Raw genomic sequence first — 22,546 nt, 5'->3', positions numbered from 1 at the left:
AAGTATGAAAAATGACAAAGTATTTTCACACTTTACAATTAAAAATACCCAACTTGAACTTTGGTTCTTAAAATTTCCTAGAATAATACATTCAATTTTATTCGGAATTGATTTAATAAATACTTCAGCATTCATGGGATTAAGTTTTAGTATTTTTTCACAGTTTTTCAAATTAATTATTTTTGATTTTTTATTTTTATCCATTTTAGTAAAAACAAAAAAAAAATGCTTCCATATTATCGATTAAAACCTTATTAAGAATACTCTAAATGGATTTATATATTTTGTGAACCTGAAGATATAGAAATAGTCTTATTAAAAGTATTTGTTTCCCCTTATTTTTACCTCGTTTTTATTTTATTTACACAGCAGATATTACTTAATCAGCCCTGAAAACTATCAAAACCAGAATTGAAGCGTCGAAAAATAATCAATAAATATTTAATTAATTATAGACAGCATTTTTTTGGTTTTTAATTAATTTTTGTATTTAAATTTTATTTTAAAAATGATTTAGAAAAAAAAAATAAATAAGTGATCTCGAAAATTTTACTTCTATTTATACTTTTCCAGCTGATTGCACTTTTGTCCATGGGTATAGGGCACATAAGCAGGAAAAATGTCACTTGGTTTCAATAGATTGTGAGAGGTTACATGCTTTTTATGCCATCTCATGTGGATATGGTGCAATTAAGCATTGTAAATATATTTGAGTGATGTTTGATCTATATCCATTGCATTAAGCGTTTGTTTTTAAAACTTTAATAGAAAAAGTGCCCCACCTCGTACAAATTTGGATATGCGGCAAATAAGCACGAACAGAACCGAAAATATGTGGTCTATGGAGCAAAACTGGTTTCTGTAACTTTATTAATAATAGAGATAGAGCAACGGGAATAGTGGTCTGTGGGGCATTTAAGCATTCAGCCGGCGAAGTAGTCTCGTGTTTGTGTCTGTGTTCGAAGGCGTTGAAACCCGTAATTTCATTTTTGTCACTATTAATTTTAATTAAAAACCACTGGATCGCATGAACTTGCTCATGTATCCAAAGAGTCTGTTTAAAAAAATCCTAGATTTTAAAAAATTAAAAAGGTACCTGAAAAAAGTAGGTTTTAAAAAAATTAAATGCCATTTGATATCTCAAAAAAACCTTAATTTGTCAATCTTATATTTGAAAATCGTTAGTTACATTTCAATTACGTACAGAAATAATGACCCGTTTTCGAGATATCGAATTTCTTTTTTTTTAATAAAACCATGTCATTTTTGATCATCGACGAATCTTCTTTCGCACTTGTGCCGTCGAAAGAGTACTGAAAGACCTTGACGTACACAAATCCGCTGGCCCGAATAGTATTCCCCCTATTGTTCTGAAGAGGTGTTCTTCAACGCTGGCAAAACCATTGCGTAAGCTTTTCCATCTGTCCTATTCTACAGGTCTCTTCCCGAGTGGATGGAAAACTGCATTTGTCCAGCCTGTCCCTAAAAAGGCCAACCCTCCTCTCCCTCAAACTATCGTCTAATCGCACTTACGTCCCTTCTTTCTAAGGTCATGGAAACGCTGATTAATTTTCAGCTTAAGAAATATCTTGAAGAACGGAAGCTTCTTAATGACCGACAGTATGGCTTTCGTAGCAATAGGTCCACTGGTGATCTCATGGTTCATCTCACCGAACAGTGGAACAAATCTTTACATCGTTTTGGAGAAAGTAAGATTATTGCACTTGATATTTCAAAAGCATTTGATAGATTTTGTCACCAAACTCTCATCGAAAATTCGTGCTTTTGGTATTGATGATTCTCTTCTTCGTTGCATTAGAAATTACCTTTTTAACCGTTCAATACAAGTTGTATTGGATGGTTTCAAGTCTGAAATTCATTAAATAAATGCTGGTGTACCCCAGGGCTCCGTTTTGTCTCCGACTCTCTTCCTTATATTCATAAACGATCTTTTGTCTGCCACTTCTAATCCATTAAACTGTTTCGCTGACGATAGTACCCTCAGCTTTTTATATTCGTTTCTAGATTCACATCCTTGTCCTTCGGATGTGGAATTTAAACGGCAGCGTATGATAAGCTCATTAAATTCTGATCTTGACAGCATTGTCCAATGGGGAATCAAAAACCGTGTTGAATTTAATTTTTCGAAAACTCAATGCTGTCTCCTGTCGTTAAAGCGTAACCCACCCCCGATGCCGCTATCCATGAGCGGCACTTGCATCCAGGAAACTAATCAACTTTCAGTACTCGGTATGAATATCACAGATCACCTCTTATGGAATGATCACATATTCGATATCGCCAAAAATGCTGCCAGGTGCTTAGAATTTCCAAAGCTTGAATATAATTCGCATATCTGGGCAGGTGCCCCCAAAATAAGTTCAAATCTCTTGGATAGAATTCAAAAAATAGAATTTAAAAATAGAATATAAAAATTAAAAATTATAAATCTATGGATTTGTTTTTAAGAAAATTCGAATCTTTGTAAATTTGTAAAATATGAATCCAATCGATCCAATGGTTTGGGCTATAGAGACGAAGACAGAATTGGGGGCCTACTTTTTTCTACCATCGCTATGTTATGTTTGATAAAAATCGAGTCCGCGATTTTTTACGAATGCAATACTTGTCATATAAATAGTTCGCATGTCTCAATTAAAAATTGCTGAGCGGTTCGCACTTAATTCGTTATATCTCCAAAACGGTTGAGTGTATAAAACAAATGGTTTGGGCACAAATTTAAGCAAATTATTGCTTGATAACTTTGGTTAAGATGTCTTTGCTATTGGAGCTATAAAAACGGAAATAATCACGACCTTTGTCGGACCATATCTTACGAGGCAGACAAAAGATTTTTTGAGACTTTTTACACAGCTTTTAAAACACTTAAAGGATTTTTAAACAAGCATTCCGCATACTATCTCCTATTTCGAGGTTGGTTCCTTTTTTGCCTTATTTTGCTCAAGTATAAGTCTCTTGTCCTTTGAGTTACGAAATACATCAATCACAATTGAATAAGAAATTTTAAAACTTTATTAACATGTAATTATTAAGATTCTATTATTTTAAGTTCACCTCTTTTACATTCAGCAGCATATAACAGTTACAATTAAAGAAACATATATATAAATAATAATATAATTTATTTAAGGATTCAGTTTTTCTGAATAACCTCTTGGCAGGCGAGTTTTACCGTCGGATACTTGTATTCGAATCCCAGCTCTAATGTTCGTTTAGGTTCAACTCTTGCACCACTCAACAATAAAGCAGATCTGTCTTTGCCAAACAATAGATTAACGGCAAATTCAGGAACAGGAAAGAATGCTGGCCTGCGTAGTGTACTTGCAAAGGTCTAAATAGGAATTTATTATTACTAGATGCAAACCAACTTTCATAAGAAATAACACTAACCTGACTAAATTCTCCATTTGTGCATTGCTCAGGTGCCACTCCATTCACTACTCCACTGACTTTTTCATTTTCTATTGAGTATTGTATAAGACGACAAAGATCTTCGATATGAATCCAAGGAAGAGCTTGCTTCCCAGTGCCCATAGGCCCACCAAGACCAAGCTTAAAGGGCAACATTATAGACTGAATCATACCTCCTCCACGGCCTATGACAACTCCAGTTCGAATTTTAACCTAGTGAAGTTACAATCTCAAACCGTTGAAAGAATGATGTTTATTAAAATAGCTTACCGAACGACAGTTAACGTTAGAAGGAAGCGTTGCAGCTTTTTCCCATTCCAAACATAGACGAGACATGAAATCAAACCCTTCAACCGGATCATTTTCAGAGTAAACTCGCCCATCATTCTTATAATGGCTCACTCCTGATATATTGACAAAGGCCTTCACCTGTGGTGCGTTTTGTATAGCCTTCACTAGAGCTGCACTTGTGTTAATCCTTGAATTCCATACATTTTGTTTGAACCTGACATTAATATGTACTCGTATGAGTGCTTGCAATTTGTTGTGAAATTCAAAAAGAAATACATTAGCAGTGCATTTAATCTTACCCAGGAGTCCATCGGCGAGTAGGATCCAATACATTTTGTCCAGATAAATTGACAACTGAAGTTACATCCTTGGGAACACCGTTCTTCTCGAGTTCATGCCAGGTGATACGTTTCAAACCCGGCATTCGAGATACCAACGTGACTTTGTAGCCATTCTGCATGAGATGTTTATTCAAACGATTGCCAATGAAGCCAGTTCCACCGCCTGATTGTTAAATTCCCCATTTATATCAAAAGATTATTAATTATTATATAATGAAATGCAATTACCGATAAGTGCATGCTTTGCAAGCATAATTTGTATTTTATTTATTTATAACACAAACAAAACAGAAGAGACGTGAAAACAAGATCTTATTTGGTTTTAAACAATGAGTTTATTTTTCATTTTCTGCAGTTCCGGATTTTGACATTTGGTAGTCAGCTGATTGAATGGGTTTACAAGTTAAAGTCGGTCGTGTTCAATACAGTTTAGAACGTTCTATTATTTTTAGTTTTTGTTCTTAAACTTTTGTTTTTAATTTTGTTTGACGAAAAAGTAAATTTGACAATTTCTGCAATTTATTGCCAGTCTTTACGTTCCTTATTCTGGCTCAACTTTCCATTACCACAGGACGAATTTCGTCTTGCGGTTTTTTTATTTGATAGAGAAGTGCAAATAAATAATAACTATAGCAATTTCAGTGCGAGTAAACATTTGTTTCTATTTCAAATTAATTTTCAAAGTTCACTTTTTCACATACAAAACACGCAAAAATGATTGATTTTGATTTTGACATTTCTTCCCTGTTTTTTGGTCAGTGTTGCCATCCTTGATTTTTTTTTGTTGGTGATTTCTTTGATTTAAGTGATCAAATGCATAATGGCTGAATCACAAACACGCTTCAACATCGGCTTTGTCTGCGTTGTGGCTGAATCACAAACACGCTTCAGCTTTGGCTTCGTCTGCGTTACGGTAGGCCTGCTTTGAGGTTGACATTTCTATTATTTCATCCCTCCAAAGAGCAAATATTTTGTTTGTTGACATTTTTTTTACAGCTGTTGAGCTGTCAGACAAAGCAAATGTTCAGATAATTGAACTAGAGCTTCCGTTTGGAGTCACATTACGTAACATTAGGTTCTTTTCCTCACGATTGTCAAACGAAACGTGAGGTCGAAGCTCCATTGTGATAGCATGCATTGAATTCCTATGACTACACTCGTAAATGTCAGGTGAAGCTGCAGTTGAAGCGTGTTTGTGATTCAGCCATAAATACTTTGCATGTACCCAAACTCGTACCACCCCTATAGTGACCCCTAAGAAGGGGGTTGCAGGGGGGGGCAACATGTTCTTCTTAGATACCTAGCTGTTAGTACGCCGGCCGGGCCGTACTATCAAAAAAACTTGTTTTAGTTGTTGATGGGCTTGTTTTAGGCTCAAGAAACGAAATACAAAAAAAGTAGGGTAGAATCCGAAAAAGACAATATTTTTTATGATTTAAAGATGTTTCCTCTCCTTAATATTTAAAACATGTTCCATTGAGACCGCTACGTAACTGTAAAAAAATCAGAATAAAATTGTGACTTCATCAATGGAAAGTCGACCTTATTCTTTGTTATCGAAAGAAATTATTCAAAAAGAGAGAGTCCTTTCATGTTTTTTGTATGGTGTTTGAAGGGTTTTCAGTAGCATAACTTTCAGAAGAAAAACGAAGATTTTAGTTTCATTTTTTTAAATGCAATTGACCAGTTTGTATTTCTATGGTCCCAGAAAGATCTGTATTTTTAGAAATATTAAAAAAGCTTCTCACACAAATTTCCAGTTTGGCTGTCAGTATTCTTTGAAGTTAGGCAAAAATGACTTAAGTCAAAACTTGTGACAAAGACTTCAATGAACTTAAGAGGTTAATATCAAACTAAATATTCAGTTTGTCTGATTTTTTGTTTGAAAACTAAATTTATATAATAGTAAGCACTTCTGCTAGATTTAAGAAGTTAAATATAAAAATCCGTAAAACCAAATCATAACCTAATATGCAAGCTTTTGGCTTAACACCTTTATACATAATGCCAATACATCACGGGTAAGAAGAAAAAGAAAACTACTGTTTTTTTTAAATTCTGGCCTTTTTTTGCTAAAATCTCGGAAATGACAAAATCTTAAGAAAACAAAGTTAGGGACTTTTTTGTATAAAACTCCAAAAAGTTTCCATCACTTATTCCTTAGATTAATAGTTTATGACATTTGGCTTTGAAGCTTATACGACACATTCTTAATTGCTACTTTTACTTCCATGACTAAATATCTCGCAAACTATAAATCTAGTAGGAAATTGAACATTTCATTATTTGGCTCTTATCACTTCCAAGATATTAGTGAAAAAGCATGAATTTTATGATAAAAAAATAGGTTAGGTATCCCGTACCGTTCCTTTGTAAGAGTTAGGAATTAACTTTAATGGACACTTTTGTAAAGAAAAACTTTATAGTAGGCGAGATAACACCACAAAAGGTCACAGAACTTTAGTCATTTGAATAGAAATTATAAAACGTTCCGTGTATTTTATATGGGGAAATTTAAAAGTGCTGTGGACGAGTACCAAATATTAATGCTAACATTTTCAGGATATAATATTTTGGATATTTTCAATAGAATTTCCACTTGGGGCGAACAATAAAATGTATTCGAAAAGAAGAACAACTTTATTGTCATTTTTGAAAATGATTGTTGTTGCAGATCAAAATCCCAATATAAAAGTCTGTCATGGACAAAACTTTAATTTTGCGAAATCTATGACGATCCGGAGATGCTACGATATGAATTGTATGCAACCTACCTCGATGGTGACATGTGCACAAAAATTAAGGCTAGATACTAAGCTCGTACAAGTGAAGAGGAACCAGCTCGGAAACTTCTTTGTAACACATTTTATGGTAGGATATATTGCGTTGACCAGGACGCCCGATCCTTTGGAGTGAGCAACTGGATGTCTTTAGCTCGAGATTGGGATGAATGTAGACGACTTGTTGTATGAGGCCAGAAGATACGATGATGATGAAAAACATATGATAATAACCTAGAACAGAGAAATTTAGGAAAAACTACATATTTGTATACCAATAACAGATAATCGAGTTTAAATTAAAAAATTGAAATTCAAAAAATACACTGGTTGACAAAATTACGTTTTTGTTTTGGCACAAAAACAAAACCATATTTTATAAAGCATTGAGTTGTCTTGAGTTCAAATCTCACCTTCAAATTTTTCGATCGAATCGGATTCTTTAAATATACATAGAACTAATGCTACTTTTATTTTAAATACACGTTTTCAACGTTATCTACATATGTATATTTTGTAATATAAACTTGATATAGTAAAACTCTTGAGAGACGGATTGGTTACAAAAACCAAAGCTTAAGTTTAAAGTATTTTCCATTTTTCATTTGAAAACCGTTTTAGCACAAATCGTAAATTGTTTTTTTAGATTTGTGATTTTGACAATTGAAATCTATCAACTTATAAAGATTTTTAAAAAATTAAATGAAATAGTGATAGAGTCATTTTGAAATCGAATTTAAATTAAAGAATTCAAAACAAATTGTAGAAGTGCGATTTTTTCGCCAGGAATAAAGCCTTATGTACACCACTGAAGAAATAGTACGCATTCACCCCAGAGTGCGATTATATTCTTCATTCTATAATGGAAGAAATTTTCTTTAAAAACTAAACTTTCCACGAACTTTAAAAAATCCAAAATTATGCTTGTTGTGTATAACTGCACCAACTCCAACGTAATTCTCCATTAGAATTGGACCTTCTTTGAAATCACAATTGAAATCGACTCCATCAGGATTGGCATTCGAGAATATTGAACGAAGAGCGTCATTGAATGATTCAGCTGTGTAAATGTGTTTCTTGCTATTGAATTCTTCTTTATCTTGCAAGGACATACTATCATTACCTTGGAAAAAATAATTATATATAAATGAATATTATACAAAACTATATTTGTTTGTTTCTTAAATTTACTTTTAGCTTGTAAAATTGGATGATCTTTTACTGTCCTCCATGGAATATCATCTGCAAATGGATTCCAGGATGTAAGAAGTGATATTGGTCGACCTCTGTTCCACATTATTCGCATTCCTTGTTCACTTCTTTCACTGAAATTTAATTTTGTAATTAAATATTTTCACACACAATTTTCAATTTAAAAAGGTTGAAACATTTTAAAGGCATTTTTTTTTTATTAAAAAAGTTTTTTTTTTTTAACAACGTTGGTAACGTTTCCAACTTTAATGGTTGCGTTCAATCTCAGACAAATAGGGTATCCGGATACCTTTTTGTTATTGTTTTACGTGTAAATTAACAGCTGATCAAAAGCAGCTGAGATGTCAAAAAAGGAAATCAAAGGTATCCAAGAATTTCTGGGGTATGTAGGTATCTGACAAAACAGCTGATTCAACACATTGTTGAATTTCAAAAAACTTGAAAATTTATTTCAGCTTTTTGTATTTGTTGGTAAACAAAAAGATACAAAATGTTAGTTGAAGTTGAATGTTCTGTACATAATAGACGATGAAGAAGCTATTTGTCTCCGAATTTTAGAAGGTAATTATGATCTATTTTGGCTTCAAAGCTTAAATGTTTCTCTGCTTTTTGTGAACAGTTGAAAGCTATCCAACTCGTTCAACAAGGTATCTAAAAATCCTCCTTTCCAAGATACCCTATCCAACACGAGATTGAACGCAGCCAATAACATATATTATTAGATAATGTCATTTTTTAGTTTGTCACTTATTTATGACTTATGAGTCATGAAAATTTTCCTTTTAACTAATTCATAAAAAAGAAAAAAGGGCGAAGAGGAAAACCCTCACCATCTTTGGTCAGCTTATTTGATTGCTAGATGAATTTTGTCTATATTTTATTCTCCTGATCTATCAATTATATAGTGGGTAACTTATTCGCAAGTTATAGTCTAGGGAACTGTCAAACCGGGAACAATGAAAAAGATATAGCAAAGTTGAAAAATAAGGTCCTATATGTTTCAACCTTATAGGGCCTTATTTCCTCAGGGAGACAAAACTTTGCTTATAGAAAAATGAATGGTGCCTTGGTGTTTTCTATCTATGCTGAATTAAAGTAAAAATTAACTCACACAGGCTTGAAGCATGAAAAATCATAACGTGTTGCTACCGTTAGTGGATGACTTGGCTGGACATTAACTGTTGGTGCTGCTCTTTCGGGCTGCCTACTTTGGCAGAATAATTTTCCACATATAATTGACGTTAATCCGTTTGCAATTCCTTCAATTCTTCTAAAATAAAAACAATATCAGTTTTAATTTTGATTTAAAATTGATAAAACTCAACTTACGGAACCAAAGAAGCTTGCGGATAAGTTAATTTCCCCTGGATAATAGTATCAATTTGATTAAGTCTAATTTTATTAGACTGAAGAATCTTTAAAGCGATGAAATCATATTTAACATCCAGCAATGTCTTGGATGTTAAAATAAATATACGTTCCCTTTCATGGTCCCAATGGCTAATACTATACAAATGTAAAGTAAATAAGAAAATTATCCTTTTTGTTAGAAAAATTGAAGTTCACTTACTCAGTTAGAAGCCAGCTTCCAATGACATTAGCATCATTTGCAGGTTTCAGCAAAACATTCACACAATCAGCGACAGCCTTTTCAAATTGGCCAGGCCTGAAGCAAAAGAATTCATCTGTCACTTGGGTAAGTTCATTCTTTTGGGCACTTGCGATTCCTGGACTGCACATATAACTTCCATCGTCTATGGGTGTATCTTAAATTAGGAAAAAAATAATATAATTTTTGTACACGCCTACAACATGGGCGTTTTAGTGGCATACTACTTTTGATTTCCTTATATGCACTTGTAACATGAATTGGAGATGTTACATCCGATCCAGTTAGAATTGCACTCTTTTCCATGTCTGATATGTTGGTTCTGTGACGCAGTAGATTTTGTGTTGCTTCCTCGTCTGAAATAGTTAAAGTTGCACCCGAAAAATTGTATTGGTCATCTCCATCTTCGTCACGCAAAAGAAAGGAGTTCGAGGAATGCATTTTATTTTGTTTTATTTCTTTCAAGGTTTTTTAGGTTTGTATTTTTACAATAAAAGACAGATTTTGAAAGATTTAAATATTTTTTGAAGATAATTAATTTTTCGCTTCACGTATAATTGACAAGAATTAGAATTATAGGTTAAGCCTGAACTTGTTGTAGACATAAATATTGAAGCTTTGCGCTCTTCTGCGCATGAGAGGGAATCGGGACAACAATGTTGTCGTAGAAAGCTTTTGGGTTTGTTTATGTCGTTTATTTGACTTTTGTTATTGTTGTTATTATTTTTTAGGGACACTTTTTTTGAAGAAAAACTTTGAATTTTAAGTGTTTAACATAAAATTAAGTTCTACAATGGCAAAGCGGCATTTTTAATCGTTTTGTTTTAGGCTTGGAAGAACCATTTCTTAAGTGAAGGCTTATTTTTAAAGTATTTGAAAATATATTTTTTAAATATTATGCTTACGAGGCTGCATGAATTTTCCCTCTATCTAAGCAAACATCATTTCTGTACATATGCTCTTCTATTCGCTGTACAGCCCGTACAGCTCGTCGTTTCATCTTCTCCTCCACTCCCCTTCGATGCATACGGGACCGTAGATCACACGAAGAACTTTTCTCGAACCGACCCAAGGTTCTTTCATCCGCTTTTTTCATTTAAACGATATAAACGATTATAATTCTTTATTGCAAGGATATGATTCAATTATCCACTATTGCTTTAAAAAAATAAATGCGATGAGGAACAGATTCCACAGAAATAAAATTTCTTGTAAAAGAATGCAATCTTTTGCGAATTTAATCACCAGGTGGATGCGAATAAATACATACATAAAGTATGAAATGGTTGCTTTCAAATGATTTCAATCATTTTGGCAACAATTTTAAAAACTATTTTCTGTGAGAATTCAACTAATGCAATTTTTAAGTTGAACTCAGTATAGATGTATTCTGAAGAAGCAGCCATTATTTTACAACTTTCGATCTTTTCTGTGTGCGAGGACAAAATTAAGCAAATACTTTTACTGTTTCATGAAATACTCTTGAGTTTTGAAGTCTCGCTATAAATTTAATATGATGAGTAACTATTTTAACAGTATGTCCAAAGTAAGGAGGCTAGCTATGTAGTATTCAAAAGTAAAGTTAAGTCTAATACGAGTATATCGATAACAATCTTCATTAACTTATTAATAGATATTCAGGCCTATTCTGCTATTCACGTGGATCGTATATTCGATTCACCCATTCGGTTCCCTTCTACACTGCCTTTGCATTCTGCTATCCTTCGGGTGAACTACATTATCCCAAACTAATTTGACATTCAAATAAACAGCTGTTCATGTAAAAATCTTGGGAATGTTGGATAAATTGTTTTGATTCATACAAAAGTTTAATCAATCCACCTAAACAGAATAATTTTTGGAAATGGGCAGTATTGGACTTTTTATTCCAATTGTAAGCAGAGGACTAAGAGAATCCTCAAACAGAGAGCTTCGGAGAAATGTTAAAAAGTGTCTTCCTTCTTCTTAAAATGTTAATATTCTTTTATTTATAAAACAAATTTTCTAAATTTAGCACCAAATTAGTTTTCACTTACAAAAATTAACAAACCAGACATCAAATGAAAAATCCGCTGCATTTTATATGCGGATCTGAATTGTATAGAATGAATGCTTCCACGTGAATAGAAGAATAGCGCTCAGTATTACCGACGACGTTACCGACATACACAGATTCACTTGGAATGAATAGCAGAATACTGATTAGTCAAAATTCAAGTAAAATTCGCCCCGATGTTCCTTCTGCTACTTTGGTAGGCTCGTTAGGTCCTACCTTTTAGAATGTAGGGTTAAAAGCCAAGAGCTACTACCATCGTGCCTTCCGTCAGTCGGCACCTACAAACATTTATGTTTCATTTGAAAATAATTTTCAGTTTAAAGCACTAATTCCATACATTGTGTTCAACATCGATTTAATAAATACTCAGACTTTTAATTAATAGTAAATGCATTTTATCACATTCCAACGTGCTTAATTTTGAATTGAAGCCCATTAAGTTTATTAAGTTTCAAATCAGTGAACAAATATCTAAAAATAAACTTGTCTTCTCAAATTAAAAAGATAAAACTTGCTAAATTGACTATTTGTTAATTTCTTAAAATTATCTTGAAGCCATTACTAAAATTAAAATATTTTATATAAAACCAGTTGATTTCCGTGACATCAAAAATCTTAAATAATTCTTTTATATTTTTATTAAAAAAAACATTTTGTCTGTTGTACTGATGCTGGGCTTAAGAAATATTTGTAAAGTTTTAAGTTAAAAGACGGGTTCGGGTTCAAACTTAAGTAAATCCATTTAGCATAAAATCGTAGAGTGTATTTCTTGGGAAGAAGATAAACCATCAAGGTTACAATCTGCAGCACTTGAGAAAAAACTAACGTTTTCCGCGGTGTTGTCGGTTTTTTTTGTCATGTTAAATCTTGATGTCAAAAACTAAGATTATTTATAAGAAGAACAACAACGTCATAAACACCTAGGAAAAATATGATATCTAGCGGATTTACGGAAACGCATATTTTGTATGCGCTATAGCTTATGGTAATTTTTTCGTTATTTCAATCAGGGAAATAATCCTAATAAGCGGAAAAAGCTAGAAATTTTCATTGTCCAATATCATAAACAAGTAACTAAAAATCAGAAATACCGGCTTTAACCCAAGATCTCCTTCTATTGAAATAACAAAGCTATTATTTTTTTATTATCATCTTTATTTTTTCATTACAAAAATTTACAAACTTAAAACTAAAGATTACAAGCAGGGCTCATGGGCCGTCTGCCGGTTATTATCTGGACTATAATTTCATACTTGAAATTTTACTTGACTTTCTTTTACTTCAAGAAAGTACCAAATCAACAAAAAATACTCCTTGCGCACGTTACACAAGTCTATTATAAGTAAATACTTTTAAATTAAATTTTTAATAAAATTGGGCGTTCAATACAGGTTGTATTGGATGGGTTCAACTCTGAAAACCACAAAATAAATGCTGATGTGCACCAGGGCTCTGTTCTATCTCCAACATTCTTTCTCATTTTTACTAATGATCTCCTGTCTGCAACTTCTAATCCAATACATTGTTTCGCTGACGATGGTACTCTTAGCTTTTCATGTTCGTTTTTAGACTCACATCCCTCTTCTCCAGATGTGGAACTGCAATGACAAAATATGATAAGTTCATTAAATTCCGACCTAAACAGCATTCTACAATGGGGATTAAAAAACCGCGTGGAATTTAATGCTTCGAAAACACAATGCTGTCTTGTATCGCTAAAGCAAGATACAGCCCCCTTGCCATTATACATAAATGGAACTTGCATCGAGGAGACTGAACATCTCGATATTCTCGGCACGTGTATCACCAACTACCTTTTGGGGAACGATTACATACGCGATGTCGCCAAAAATGCCGCAGGATGTTTGGGTTTTCTAAGGCGATGCAAGAGGTTTTTCTCCCCATCTGATCTGGCTGTTATTTACAAGACTTATATACGTCCAAGGCTTGAATATAACTCCCATATCTGGGCTGGTGCTCCTGCAACTTACTTAAGCCTCTTGGACAACATTGAACGTAGAGCATTAATTGGTGATAACACCATCAAAGAATAATTTACGTCGCTTGAACATCGTCGTAAAGTTTCTTTTCTCACGCTTTTTTACTTCTTTTTTAACGGTTTATGTTCAAGAGAAATAGCCAGCTGCATTCCTCCCCTTAAACAGTTCAAACTTAATACTCGCGCTTCTAGGAATGCTCATCAGTATAGCCTCGAGCCCAACTTCGGTCGTACCGTCAAGTACAGAAATTCGTTCCTTACCCGTACTACGCGAATGTGGAATGCCTTGCCACACTCTGTCTTTCCTAGCTATTGCATTATTCAGGAATTCAAACCCAATGTGCACCGACACCTCCTTTCAACCCCTCTCTCCCTTTCCCAGTGCTCACACTGTGTATTTACATAATAAGGGTAGTAATAATGAGGATTCCACACTACACAGCAATATTTCAGGTTCGATCTTACATAGACTCACAAAGTTTAGCTTGTAATAAAAAATTACTTCAAGGTATTTTAATAGAAACTCTATGAAAGACATGATTTTGTATATTGTAATCGTAAACGATAGGTAACAAACGACGGGTAAACGAAAAAAATCGACATTTGGATATTTTTAGGGCTAATTAGTTTATATATCACCAATTGATAAGATTGTTTACATCATTTTGTAGAAGCGTACAGTCTGTTAAATCTTTTACAAGTCTAAACAAATTTATATCATCCGCAAACATAAAACGCCTTAAGTATATAAGGACAAGTTTCTAGTATCTGATTGGCCAGCTGCCAAAAAATTGCCTTCCAATTATGGCAACTTTATTGGAAAGTTGACTGGAAATGTAGTCAAGAAAAATCTCCCTAACTATCAACTCAAGTTAACTTATGTCACAATGACAATTGATAATGTTTTTTAATTCAACTGAAAGCTGAACTTTATTACTCCATGAACTATTTATTTTTTTTCACAAGTCCATTTAATATTTTGTGTAAAAAGGTTTCTTGTCAAATTGGAAGAGAAATTAGTAATATTTCTCTACAATACAAAATACAAATCGTGATGGATTTGTAGCTTGCCTGAGGAGTGTTTTGTAGACAATAATGTTTTTGATAGTTTTTGTACAATGAACTGAAAGTAGTGGTTAGTGAAGTAAAGTTCCAAGTTTGAAGATTATGACAGTTGTAAAACTGGCCAAAATGTACGTTCAGAGAATGCAATCGACTGCAATTAGCGTTAATTAGCGTTTTTCTTTTTTAGTTCAGAGGTGGATTTGAAATGTCAAACGTCAGACTGTCAAACGTAAAGTAAAACTAGTTTATTGTTCAACAAAAATGAATAAAGCAATTATTTTAAGGGAAGCATTTAGTTTGTTTTTTGGTGCTAAGATGAAGAAGATGAAGAAAATTCTGTGGAAATTAATTCAAGGCGAATTATAAAAAATGAGAAGTATGTCGAAGAAGTGGAGATTCTCCGACAAGAATTTCAAACAACATTTTCCAGTGAATCCGATTGTTTTTTAATTTCCCGGCTTTCAGATATAAAATTGTTTGTGCTCAGCATTTTACACCGTTTAAACTGTAATTTTATTCTTTGCTCACAGAGCGCGCTCTGAACATGTTCAGAACTAAAAAAGAAACACGAATTTGAAGCTCTGAACGATCAGAGCTCAAATAGGAAAAACGCCGAACGTTGTCCGAACCTGCCCAATTAAAACAAGCTGTAAGCGTCCTGTAAGATAAGATGTCAGATTTAGCTATCCTTTTGACATAAATAGAATTTTCTTGGCTAATTTTCCAATAAATTTGACTTAATTGGAAGGCAATTTTTCGGCAGTTCGAATTCTAGAAACTTGACTTACTTTCAAGTCCCTTACGTCACACAGTGCGTCGATTGTATGGACGAAGTGGACAAAAATCAATTTTTTGAAAGTAATGTATGTAAGCAAAAAAATTTGTTTGGTAATTAAATAAATAGCGTATTTAACTTAAGATAAGAAGGCGGTGTTACCATCATTTGTTGACCCAAATCCAGGCTTGGGCTTGTCAACTATGAGACCCAATCTACTTTTAAATAAGTTTTGAATGTGACGTTTTCTTTCTTCAAAAATTTGTTTGTTTTCAGTGCCTTTCAGAACTCGCCATGATTTGAAAGGCAGTCTGTAGGCAATATGTAATAGACATTCAAAATATCCATGAGTGCAGGGCTTAGATTCCGAACCGAAAGTTTTCTTCTCTTGTTGGTTTTTCTTGAATTTGAAGGGAATTTAATTCTTTCGGCGTTGCACCACAGATATAACATCTAGATGATGAATTTGTGCTTGACAAAATATTACAAATACTGCCATCAACCATAGTAAACATCAAATTAAACGAAATTTGGAAATTACAACCTTTTTTGGTGAAAGACGTGGAAGTGAGCTGGTCTATAATAAAAAAAGGTATTTTCTTACAAGGAAAGCAACATGTTGAAAGAGAAGACAACACGGTTTTAACTTAAAAAACAAAACAGATTTGAATAGATTTAATCAAATTTGATTAAATTGAAATTTAAAAACAATATTGCACACTCACATTTAGCTAACTAGGTACACAGAAAAAACACAAACGCCTATCATGCTTACCTATGAGAGATTTCATTTTAGCCTCCTCATTTCTCACAAGCTCTGGGCATTTTTTTATAAATATAAATTTGATCGGTCGACAAAACATGGTTGAAGAAGATCGAGGGTTTTTCCACAACTCCATGCCAGTATTATTATCAACGAGCTTCAAAGGCGATAGAGCTATTAAAAAGAGAAATTCGTCTGTGTTCTCTGAATCGCTAAACATTTGCTTATACTGGCTATGGCCAGAACTCCCATCAAAACCCCATTTGCAAAAAAGCGTTGCATTTATGTCATGATGAATGCCTGATATTTCTGCAATACTTTCCTCTGTCTTGTTTAGAAGTTCCTGAAGATCAACTGTGGCCGAATTTTCAGTAACGTCTCTTTTCATTGGAAGCATTGACTTTTTGACTTTTCTCAATTTATATAAGCTGAGAATGCAATTTTCATGTAAGGAATTGATAACCGAACGCATGACATTATATTTTTTTTCAGAAAGATCAAGATCTAAATATAATGCCAATGCCTCTTCTGGTGTCAATACTCGCTTATTTTCTTTTTCATTAGCTTCACCACCTGATAACCGCTTCGACATTTTTGCCGCAAAATCTAGCTCTTCAGTAGACTTAGATTTTAGAAGCTCAGAAACTCTACGTTTTTTGGTTTTCTGGCATAGATCAGAAAATGTTTTGAGCGGTCTTCCACGGCTGGTACACGGTTTTTCAACATACTCTGCATTTTCTAAAAAATTTAGAATGCTTTTTGGCAGATTGAAAGAAGTTTTCAACCAAACTCCGTGGCGTCTCGCAAAAAGAGCTCGGTTTCGTGAACAATCTTTCCACCTACGTTCCAAATTTTTGTCAAAAAGTCTCACTTTTTCACTCAAATCGCTCTTAGTAGTCGAAGGACAGTTTTTGATTTTCAGTTCATTTAAAATGAATTGCATAACACCTTCAATCTTTGATTTCTTATCGAATGAAATCCATTTTTCGAAAATTTTTTCATTTTTAATGGTTTGACCTTGTCCTACAAAAAGTCAAATAATTTGAAGGTTAGCAAAAAGTAGCAAGAAAAGTTAACTTTTTCTTAGAGCACAACAACAACAGATTATAATGGCATACACAATTGTGCTGCCATTTGCTAACATTTTTTTTAAGGCTTAAGTTTATTTAATTTTTAAGCCCCAAAAACGGGATTTTCTTAAAAAAATCACCAAAATTCACAAACACAAGAAAAAATTAAAACAGTAACTCATACCGCTTCCCAATGTATCCATTTTCAATATTTAATCAAAAAAAATGTAAGAAAAAATAAATTTACCACACGAGCTAAACTTATTCGCACCAAATCACAACTTTTAATTGCACTGCAGCTTAAATTACCTCAATTGCTAACAAAAGTCCCGCTAGTTAACGAAGAAGAGAAAAACAAAAAAACAAAACAAAAACAAATTTAAGTATATGAACATGTTTAAAAACAGACTTATAGCTTAAAACAAAGAAATAAAATAATTTTTTTTTATTTTTGTCCACTACTCGAAGCACGTCTTCACCTGCCCAATTTTTTGTCAACTGGTGCATCAGATACCAGAAACTTATAGCTAACCTTCAAGTCCTTTATGTCGTTTGAACCTATATCCATTCTTATTTGGTTTAACTAATATGAAAGTCACATTAATTTGAAAAAGTCCTTATAGAGGAGGCCCTTTGATCACAATTCAAATGAAAGTCCACACCCGATTAACGTTCAGTGTTCATTATTTTTGTATTCGATATGATCTTATTCGTGATATTTAAATTAACAGAAAACTTGATTCATTCAAAAATTATCGATTGATGTTTTGAAGTAGGGCAAGATTTATTTTAATTTCAAACAATATTTACAAAACAAAAACATAATATTCCCTTTCACTGTAATACTTGAAATATGTACAAATAAGCGATACGATAAGAATGATACTTTTGTTTTTAAAATGGAACGAGATACCGGCTTAACGTAAAGCTACTGATCGTGAAAATTTTGAATACCGTTCATCAGAACGACGACGCGACGACGCGGACGTAATGCTGTAAATTTGATTGTGGTACTATCGTTTCGTTTGTGTTATCACAGAATGCATTCGATAATATTCATATATAATTTTTCTTTTTTTTCACTCACAGCAGCGTCTGATGCGAAAATTATAATTAAAACCGAAAACCGAAAACAAGAGGCAATGCTATTTACATTACAACGCCCGCCGCCATCGACCAACGACGACATTTGACGATCAACGATCGACGATCGAGCTTCTAGACGCTCAGTACTTTTAATTTCAATACCTCTTCACAATTGAGTCTCTAGTCGAATATATTCGAAATAAATGTGACAGATAGCTTGTGGAATTGAGTTTGTTGTTCGTTAAATTGTTTTAGTGTATTTACTTCTCCTAACGCGGCACAACGAATTATTGTTTTGTTATAAAAATTTCGCTCATTGTTTGTCATCTTTGTTTAGATCTAAAAACACCCCCACCACAGCCGCCGCGCCGCGCCTTACTACTCCGATTCTAATTAACCGAGTATTGTGATTTTTGTTTAAAAACTTTTTTTAACTTAGTTATGCATTGGATATTCTTCCATCAGCCAGTCATCACTCAGGATGTGAACGAGGTTTGTTGAGAAAAATAAATTAGTTATTAAATAACATACAAAATAAAAACAAACAAAATTTGTGTTCTTCGTAAGCTAAAGCGAAAATTTAAAAAAAAAAAGTCACGCGAAATGCTTCTGCCAACGAATTTTAGCGTCTTAGTTTCGGAAATTCCTTATCGTAGTTCTAAATTTCAGGAAACGACAAACGATTCTGAGATTTTTAACAATATATCACGCAGTAAAAATCGTAAGTTTAGTTAAATAATAGTATAATAAATGTTCTCTTTTTTTGTCATTATTTTATTATTAAACAATGTTTTACGTATTTAGAGAACCTATATTATTGTTTGTGGTTGTTGTGTTGGTATTAATTGAATAAAAAGCTTTGTCTAATTATAGAGTACATATTATATTGCTCTTTGCAGGTTTACTCAAATCGATCTCTCCGTATAGACTGAATGATGAGAATTTGGTAGAACTTGCACCGCTCTTGCCGTTCTTAGTGATCTTGACCATTCTCTTTCTTTTATTGCTGGCTGTAAGTTTTCAGCGCTGGCCAGGTTTGGTAGCGGGTGTTGTAGCCGGTTGTCTAACATCATTGACTGTTTACTTGATAATGAGTACACTTGCTGGGGATATTCCGTTGTATGAATAGGACATGAATGTTGGGACTATTTTTATAGCCTCGGTGGCGCAGTAGGCAGCGCGTAAGTCTCATAATCTTAAGGTCGTGAGTTCGAGCCTCACCCGGGGCATACGTTTTTTAATTACATAGATCCTTAATAATAGTAATATATAAAATAATAAGTTTTACAAAATATATAATAATAAATAATAAACTAAGGTACTTAAATAACGTTTATGTTTACTACAAATCATCGAAAAAATAAACTTATTAAATTGTCGTGACAAAAAAACATTTTATATAAATAAGACTGCTCTAAATATTGTATTATTAAAAATATTATGTATGTTTGTAGAATAAAAATTTAATTTTAAAATTCTTTTATTTACCGTTTGAATTTTATTTTTAGTTACGTTTTGTTCTATAAATGACGAATGCCAAAAAAGCGACAACATAACAGAACTTTCACTGACCGAAATGACGTTTCTCACATCTAGATCTACGCCAGAGTAAAAGATCCCGTGGTCACCAAATTGTACGTCATTTGTTTCACAGTCAGGAATATTTCAATAATACACACTATGTTACGTGAGATTATATCTAATTGGCAGAAGCAACAAATATTGCATCGTCTAAAAAGTTTTGGGGGGAGCACATATCAAAGTTATATGCAAAGGTTACAAAAAAATAGTTTTAAACATTTTAAAAGATTGTGATTATTTGGATAAATTCTTAATTACTTAATAGATGTCCTAACAAAGCTGATGGTAAAGATATTTGACAATTTGTGATAATTTTATAACTGTCATATATAATCTCAACAATTACAGAATCCGGCGAAAAGGTGGCGAAACAATTCAAATGATTTAACATATTTTTATTTGGCAAACAAGTCAAAAAATCACTGAATTCATTCACAGCTTCGGAATTTGTTTGATATGAAAATCTTCTTAAAGGATGCAAAATTGAATCAGAAAGAAGACAAATCTAAAGTAGTATTCACATGAGCGCGACCAACGAACGACGAATGAATTACAAAATGTGAGTTTATATACGTTTGAAGACATATTTCCACACAAATTCTTAATAAAACGATAGCAATTTAGTATCTATTTGATTTATGACACATACTTTTACTTTTCAATATCGTATATTAATAAATTTAAGAAAACAAATTTATTCATCGTGAAAAAAATTATAGTTGATACGAACTATCAAACTTTATTCGCGTTCCACATTATCCACACTTGCAACGAAAAAATCATTCTTGTTTTTGTTTCAGTGGTGAATGGTGTTTGGTTGTGGCTCCTTGTCAAACTTCATTCGCGACGAATTAAATACTCTCATGTGAAAGAAATGTCAAAATCGACGAATATTCGTTCATTCGTTGGTCGTGCTCATGTGAATTGTGCTTAACAGCCCTATTCTGCTATTCACGTGGATCGTAAATTCGATTCACCCATTCGATTCTATTTCGCTCTGCCTTTCCATTCTGCTATCTATCGGGTTAACTACATTATCCCAAACCAATTTGACATTCAAATCAGGGTTGTTGCGAATGTATAAACTTTGACATCCGCGGAAGCGGATGCGGATGCGGATTTTTTGAGACTCATATCCGCGGATGCGGATTTTAGAATTTATTAAATAAAAACAATTTAAAGTTCGTAAATAAAGGAAAATTTTATTGATTATCTTTACGTTTTGGAGAGCCTTTTGAAAGTTTGTTTGATGGACTTTCCACCAATCAAGTGGATTGTTATCCAATTCTAGTCTTTTTTCATTTCGGTAACATGCTAACTCCCTTCGGAGAAGTGCTTTGGGACTAGCGTTATCAGATTCTCCTTCACCTTCGTCTTCAGTTGATAAATCTAGCATCATTGACATATCGCTTCTAAAGCAAGCCTTGTAACTTAGACCGTTCCTGGTTCCGAATGTAAATTCTCATCCATTTTGTTCTTTTTTGTGTTGTTTGCATTTGATGACAACGTAGGAGAGCTGGTGCTTAATGGATCATTTATCATCTTTAGAATTACATCTTTTATTCTTTCCTCGGTGATGGGTTTGAAAAATGTAAGCTAGTAGCGAGGGTCTAAGTATGTTGAAATCGCATACAAATCGTTGTCTTGCAAAGATGAAAATTTTGTTGAAAAATTAGTTTTCAGATTTAAGGCTGCCAGCCGAATGGCATCAGTGAGTGATGGTTTTGATAAGTATTCATCAAGTTTTTTCTTAAGCATTTGAATTATAGGAATCACAGATGATATAAGTGCCTGAGAGCTGCTCATTTCACGAGTAGCTTCTTCAAAAGGTTTGAGTAGTTCAAGGCAGCTTTCAATTATTTTCCACTCTTCTTTTAAAATTGGTTCAATATTGTTGTCATTGGCATAAATACTTAATGCATCTTTTATCTTGAAAAAACGCTTAAAAATGTAGAATGTGCTATTTCAGCGCGCCACACAATCCTGGAGTACTTTGTTGCTTTTTTTCGAATCTGCATCCGCAACAATCTCCGCATCAGTTTATGCGGATACGGATGCGGATGTTGGAATCATTGGGGACAATCCGCAATTGCGGATGCGAATACCCGCAACATCCCTAATTCAAATAAACAGCTGTTCATGTAAAAATCTTGGGAATGTTAGATAAATTGTTTTGATTTATACAAAAATTAAGTTTAATTAATCCACCTAAATAGAATAATCTGTGTAATTTTTGGAAATGGGCAGTATTTGACTTTTTATTCCAGAGAAATAAGAGAATCGTCAAACAGAGAGCTTTGGACAAATATTATTGTCTTCCTTCCGCTAAAAATTATCGCAAGACGGATATGTTGATTTGCAGAAAAAAGGCACATTCAGGACAACACGCTTTTAGACAGAACAGAGGAGTACATACACTTGTTCACTTGCTCGAGCACAAACTCGCGTCACTATGATTCCCGTCCTTACACAAATGTCACAATGGG

General features: G+C 33.3%; 3 protein-coding genes and 1 non-coding gene across 8 annotated transcripts; 2 read left to right on the top strand and 2 right to left on the bottom strand.

Annotated features, from left to right (window-relative positions):
* Positions 1–3,004: 3,004 nt before the first annotated feature.
* LOC129945745 (epimerase family protein SDR39U1) lies at positions 3,005–4,452 on the bottom strand. Its single transcript, XM_056055637.1, has 5 exons — positions 4,293–4,452; positions 4,023–4,227; positions 3,703–3,937; positions 3,412–3,645; positions 3,005–3,352 (listed from the first exon to the last, which is right to left on the bottom strand). The coding sequence occupies exons 1-5, from the start codon at positions 4,315–4,317 to the stop codon at positions 3,155–3,157; spliced, it is 897 nt and encodes a 298-aa protein (XP_055911612.1). The 5' UTR covers positions 4,318–4,452; the 3' UTR covers positions 3,005–3,154.
* A 3,250-nt stretch (positions 4,453–7,702) lies between these two features.
* LOC129946040 (tumor protein p63-regulated gene 1-like protein) lies at positions 7,703–18,503 on the bottom strand. Of its 3 annotated transcripts, XM_056056058.1 has the most exons (7): positions 18,348–18,503; positions 9,890–10,021; positions 9,627–9,822; positions 9,386–9,562; positions 9,168–9,326; positions 8,036–8,169; positions 7,703–7,967 (listed from the first exon to the last, which is right to left on the bottom strand). In XM_056056058.1, the coding sequence occupies exons 1-7, from the start codon at positions 18,352–18,354 to the stop codon at positions 7,723–7,725; spliced, it is 1,050 nt and encodes a 349-aa protein (XP_055912033.1). In that variant the 5' UTR covers positions 18,355–18,503; the 3' UTR covers positions 7,703–7,722. The 3 variants fall into 3 exon arrangements, with proteins under 3 accessions (XP_055912033.1, XP_055912032.1, XP_055912031.1); XM_056056057.1 differs by lacking the exon at positions 18,348–18,503 and having other exon boundaries at positions 9,893–10,409; XM_056056056.1 differs by lacking the exon at positions 18,348–18,503 and having other exon boundaries at positions 9,890–10,408.
* Positions 18,504–18,572: 69 nt separating this feature from the next.
* LOC129946041 (uncharacterized) lies at positions 18,573–20,251 on the top strand. Of its 3 annotated transcripts, XR_008781533.1 has the most exons (4): positions 18,573–18,971; positions 19,047–19,200; positions 19,379–19,660; positions 19,988–20,251. XR_008781533.1 is itself a non-coding variant. In XM_056056060.1 (3 exons), exons 1-3 carry the CDS (start codon positions 18,921–18,923, stop codon positions 19,606–19,608), a joined length of 333 nt encoding a protein of 110 aa, XP_055912035.1. In that variant the 5' UTR covers positions 18,575–18,920; the 3' UTR covers positions 19,609–19,921. The 3 variants fall into 3 exon arrangements, 2 of the variants coding, with proteins under 2 accessions (XP_055912035.1, XP_055912034.1); XM_056056060.1 differs by lacking the exon at positions 19,988–20,251 and having other exon boundaries at positions 18,575–18,971; positions 19,149–19,200; positions 19,379–19,921; XM_056056059.1 differs by lacking the exon at positions 19,988–20,251 and having other exon boundaries at positions 18,575–18,971; positions 19,379–19,921.
* On the top strand, positions 19,636–19,708 carry Trnam-cau (transfer RNA methionine (anticodon CAU)). The gene has a single exon. It is a non-coding gene; the product is annotated as a tRNA-Met (tRNA).
* Positions 20,252–22,546: the final 2,295 nt, after the last annotated feature.

The sequence above is a fragment of the Eupeodes corollae genome, chromosome 2, assembly GCF_945859685.1.
Source record: "Eupeodes corollae chromosome 2, idEupCoro1.1, whole genome shotgun sequence".
NCBI classification, from domain to species: Eukaryota; Metazoa; Arthropoda; class Insecta; order Diptera; family Syrphidae; genus Eupeodes; species Eupeodes corollae.
The sequence above is the reverse complement of the archived record's forward strand: the minus strand, read 5'-3'. Positions and strand labels throughout refer to the sequence as shown.

Bases quoted from the DNA above. Each gene is read 5' to 3' on its own strand.
- LOC129946040 (XM_056056056.1), bottom strand. From the start codon at position 10,106: ATGCATTCCTCGAACTCCTTTCTTTTGCGTGACGAAGATGGAGATGAC. The intron at 9,823-9,889 runs GTATGCCACTAA...TCCTAATTTAAG, and splicing joins ATATAAGGAAATCAAAAGTA to ATACACCCATAGACGATGGA. The intron at 9,563-9,626 runs GTAAGTGAACTT...ACATTTGTATAG, and splicing joins GGAAGCTGGCTTCTAACTGA to TATTAGCCATTGGGACCATG.
- LOC129945745 (XM_056055637.1), bottom strand. From the start codon at position 4,317: ATGCTTGCAAAGCATGCACTTATCG. The intron at 3,938-4,022 runs GTAAGATTAAAT...TATTAATGTCAG, and splicing joins ACTCGCCGATGGACTCCTGG to GTTCAAACAAAATGTATGGA. The intron at 3,353-3,411 runs GTTAGTGTTATT...ATTCCTATTTAG, and splicing joins CAAATGGAGAATTTAGTCAG to ACCTTTGCAAGTACACTACG.
- LOC129946041 (XM_056056059.1), top strand. From the start codon at position 18,921: ATGCATTGGATATTCTTCCATCAGCCAGTCATCACTCAGGATGTGAAC. The intron at 18,972-19,046 runs GTTTGTTGAGAA...GTTCTTCGTAAG, and splicing joins TCACTCAGGATGTGAACGAG to CTAAAGCGAAAATTTAAAAA. The intron at 19,201-19,378 runs GTAAGTTTAGTT...TGCTCTTTGCAG, and splicing joins TATATCACGCAGTAAAAATC to GTTTACTCAAATCGATCTCT.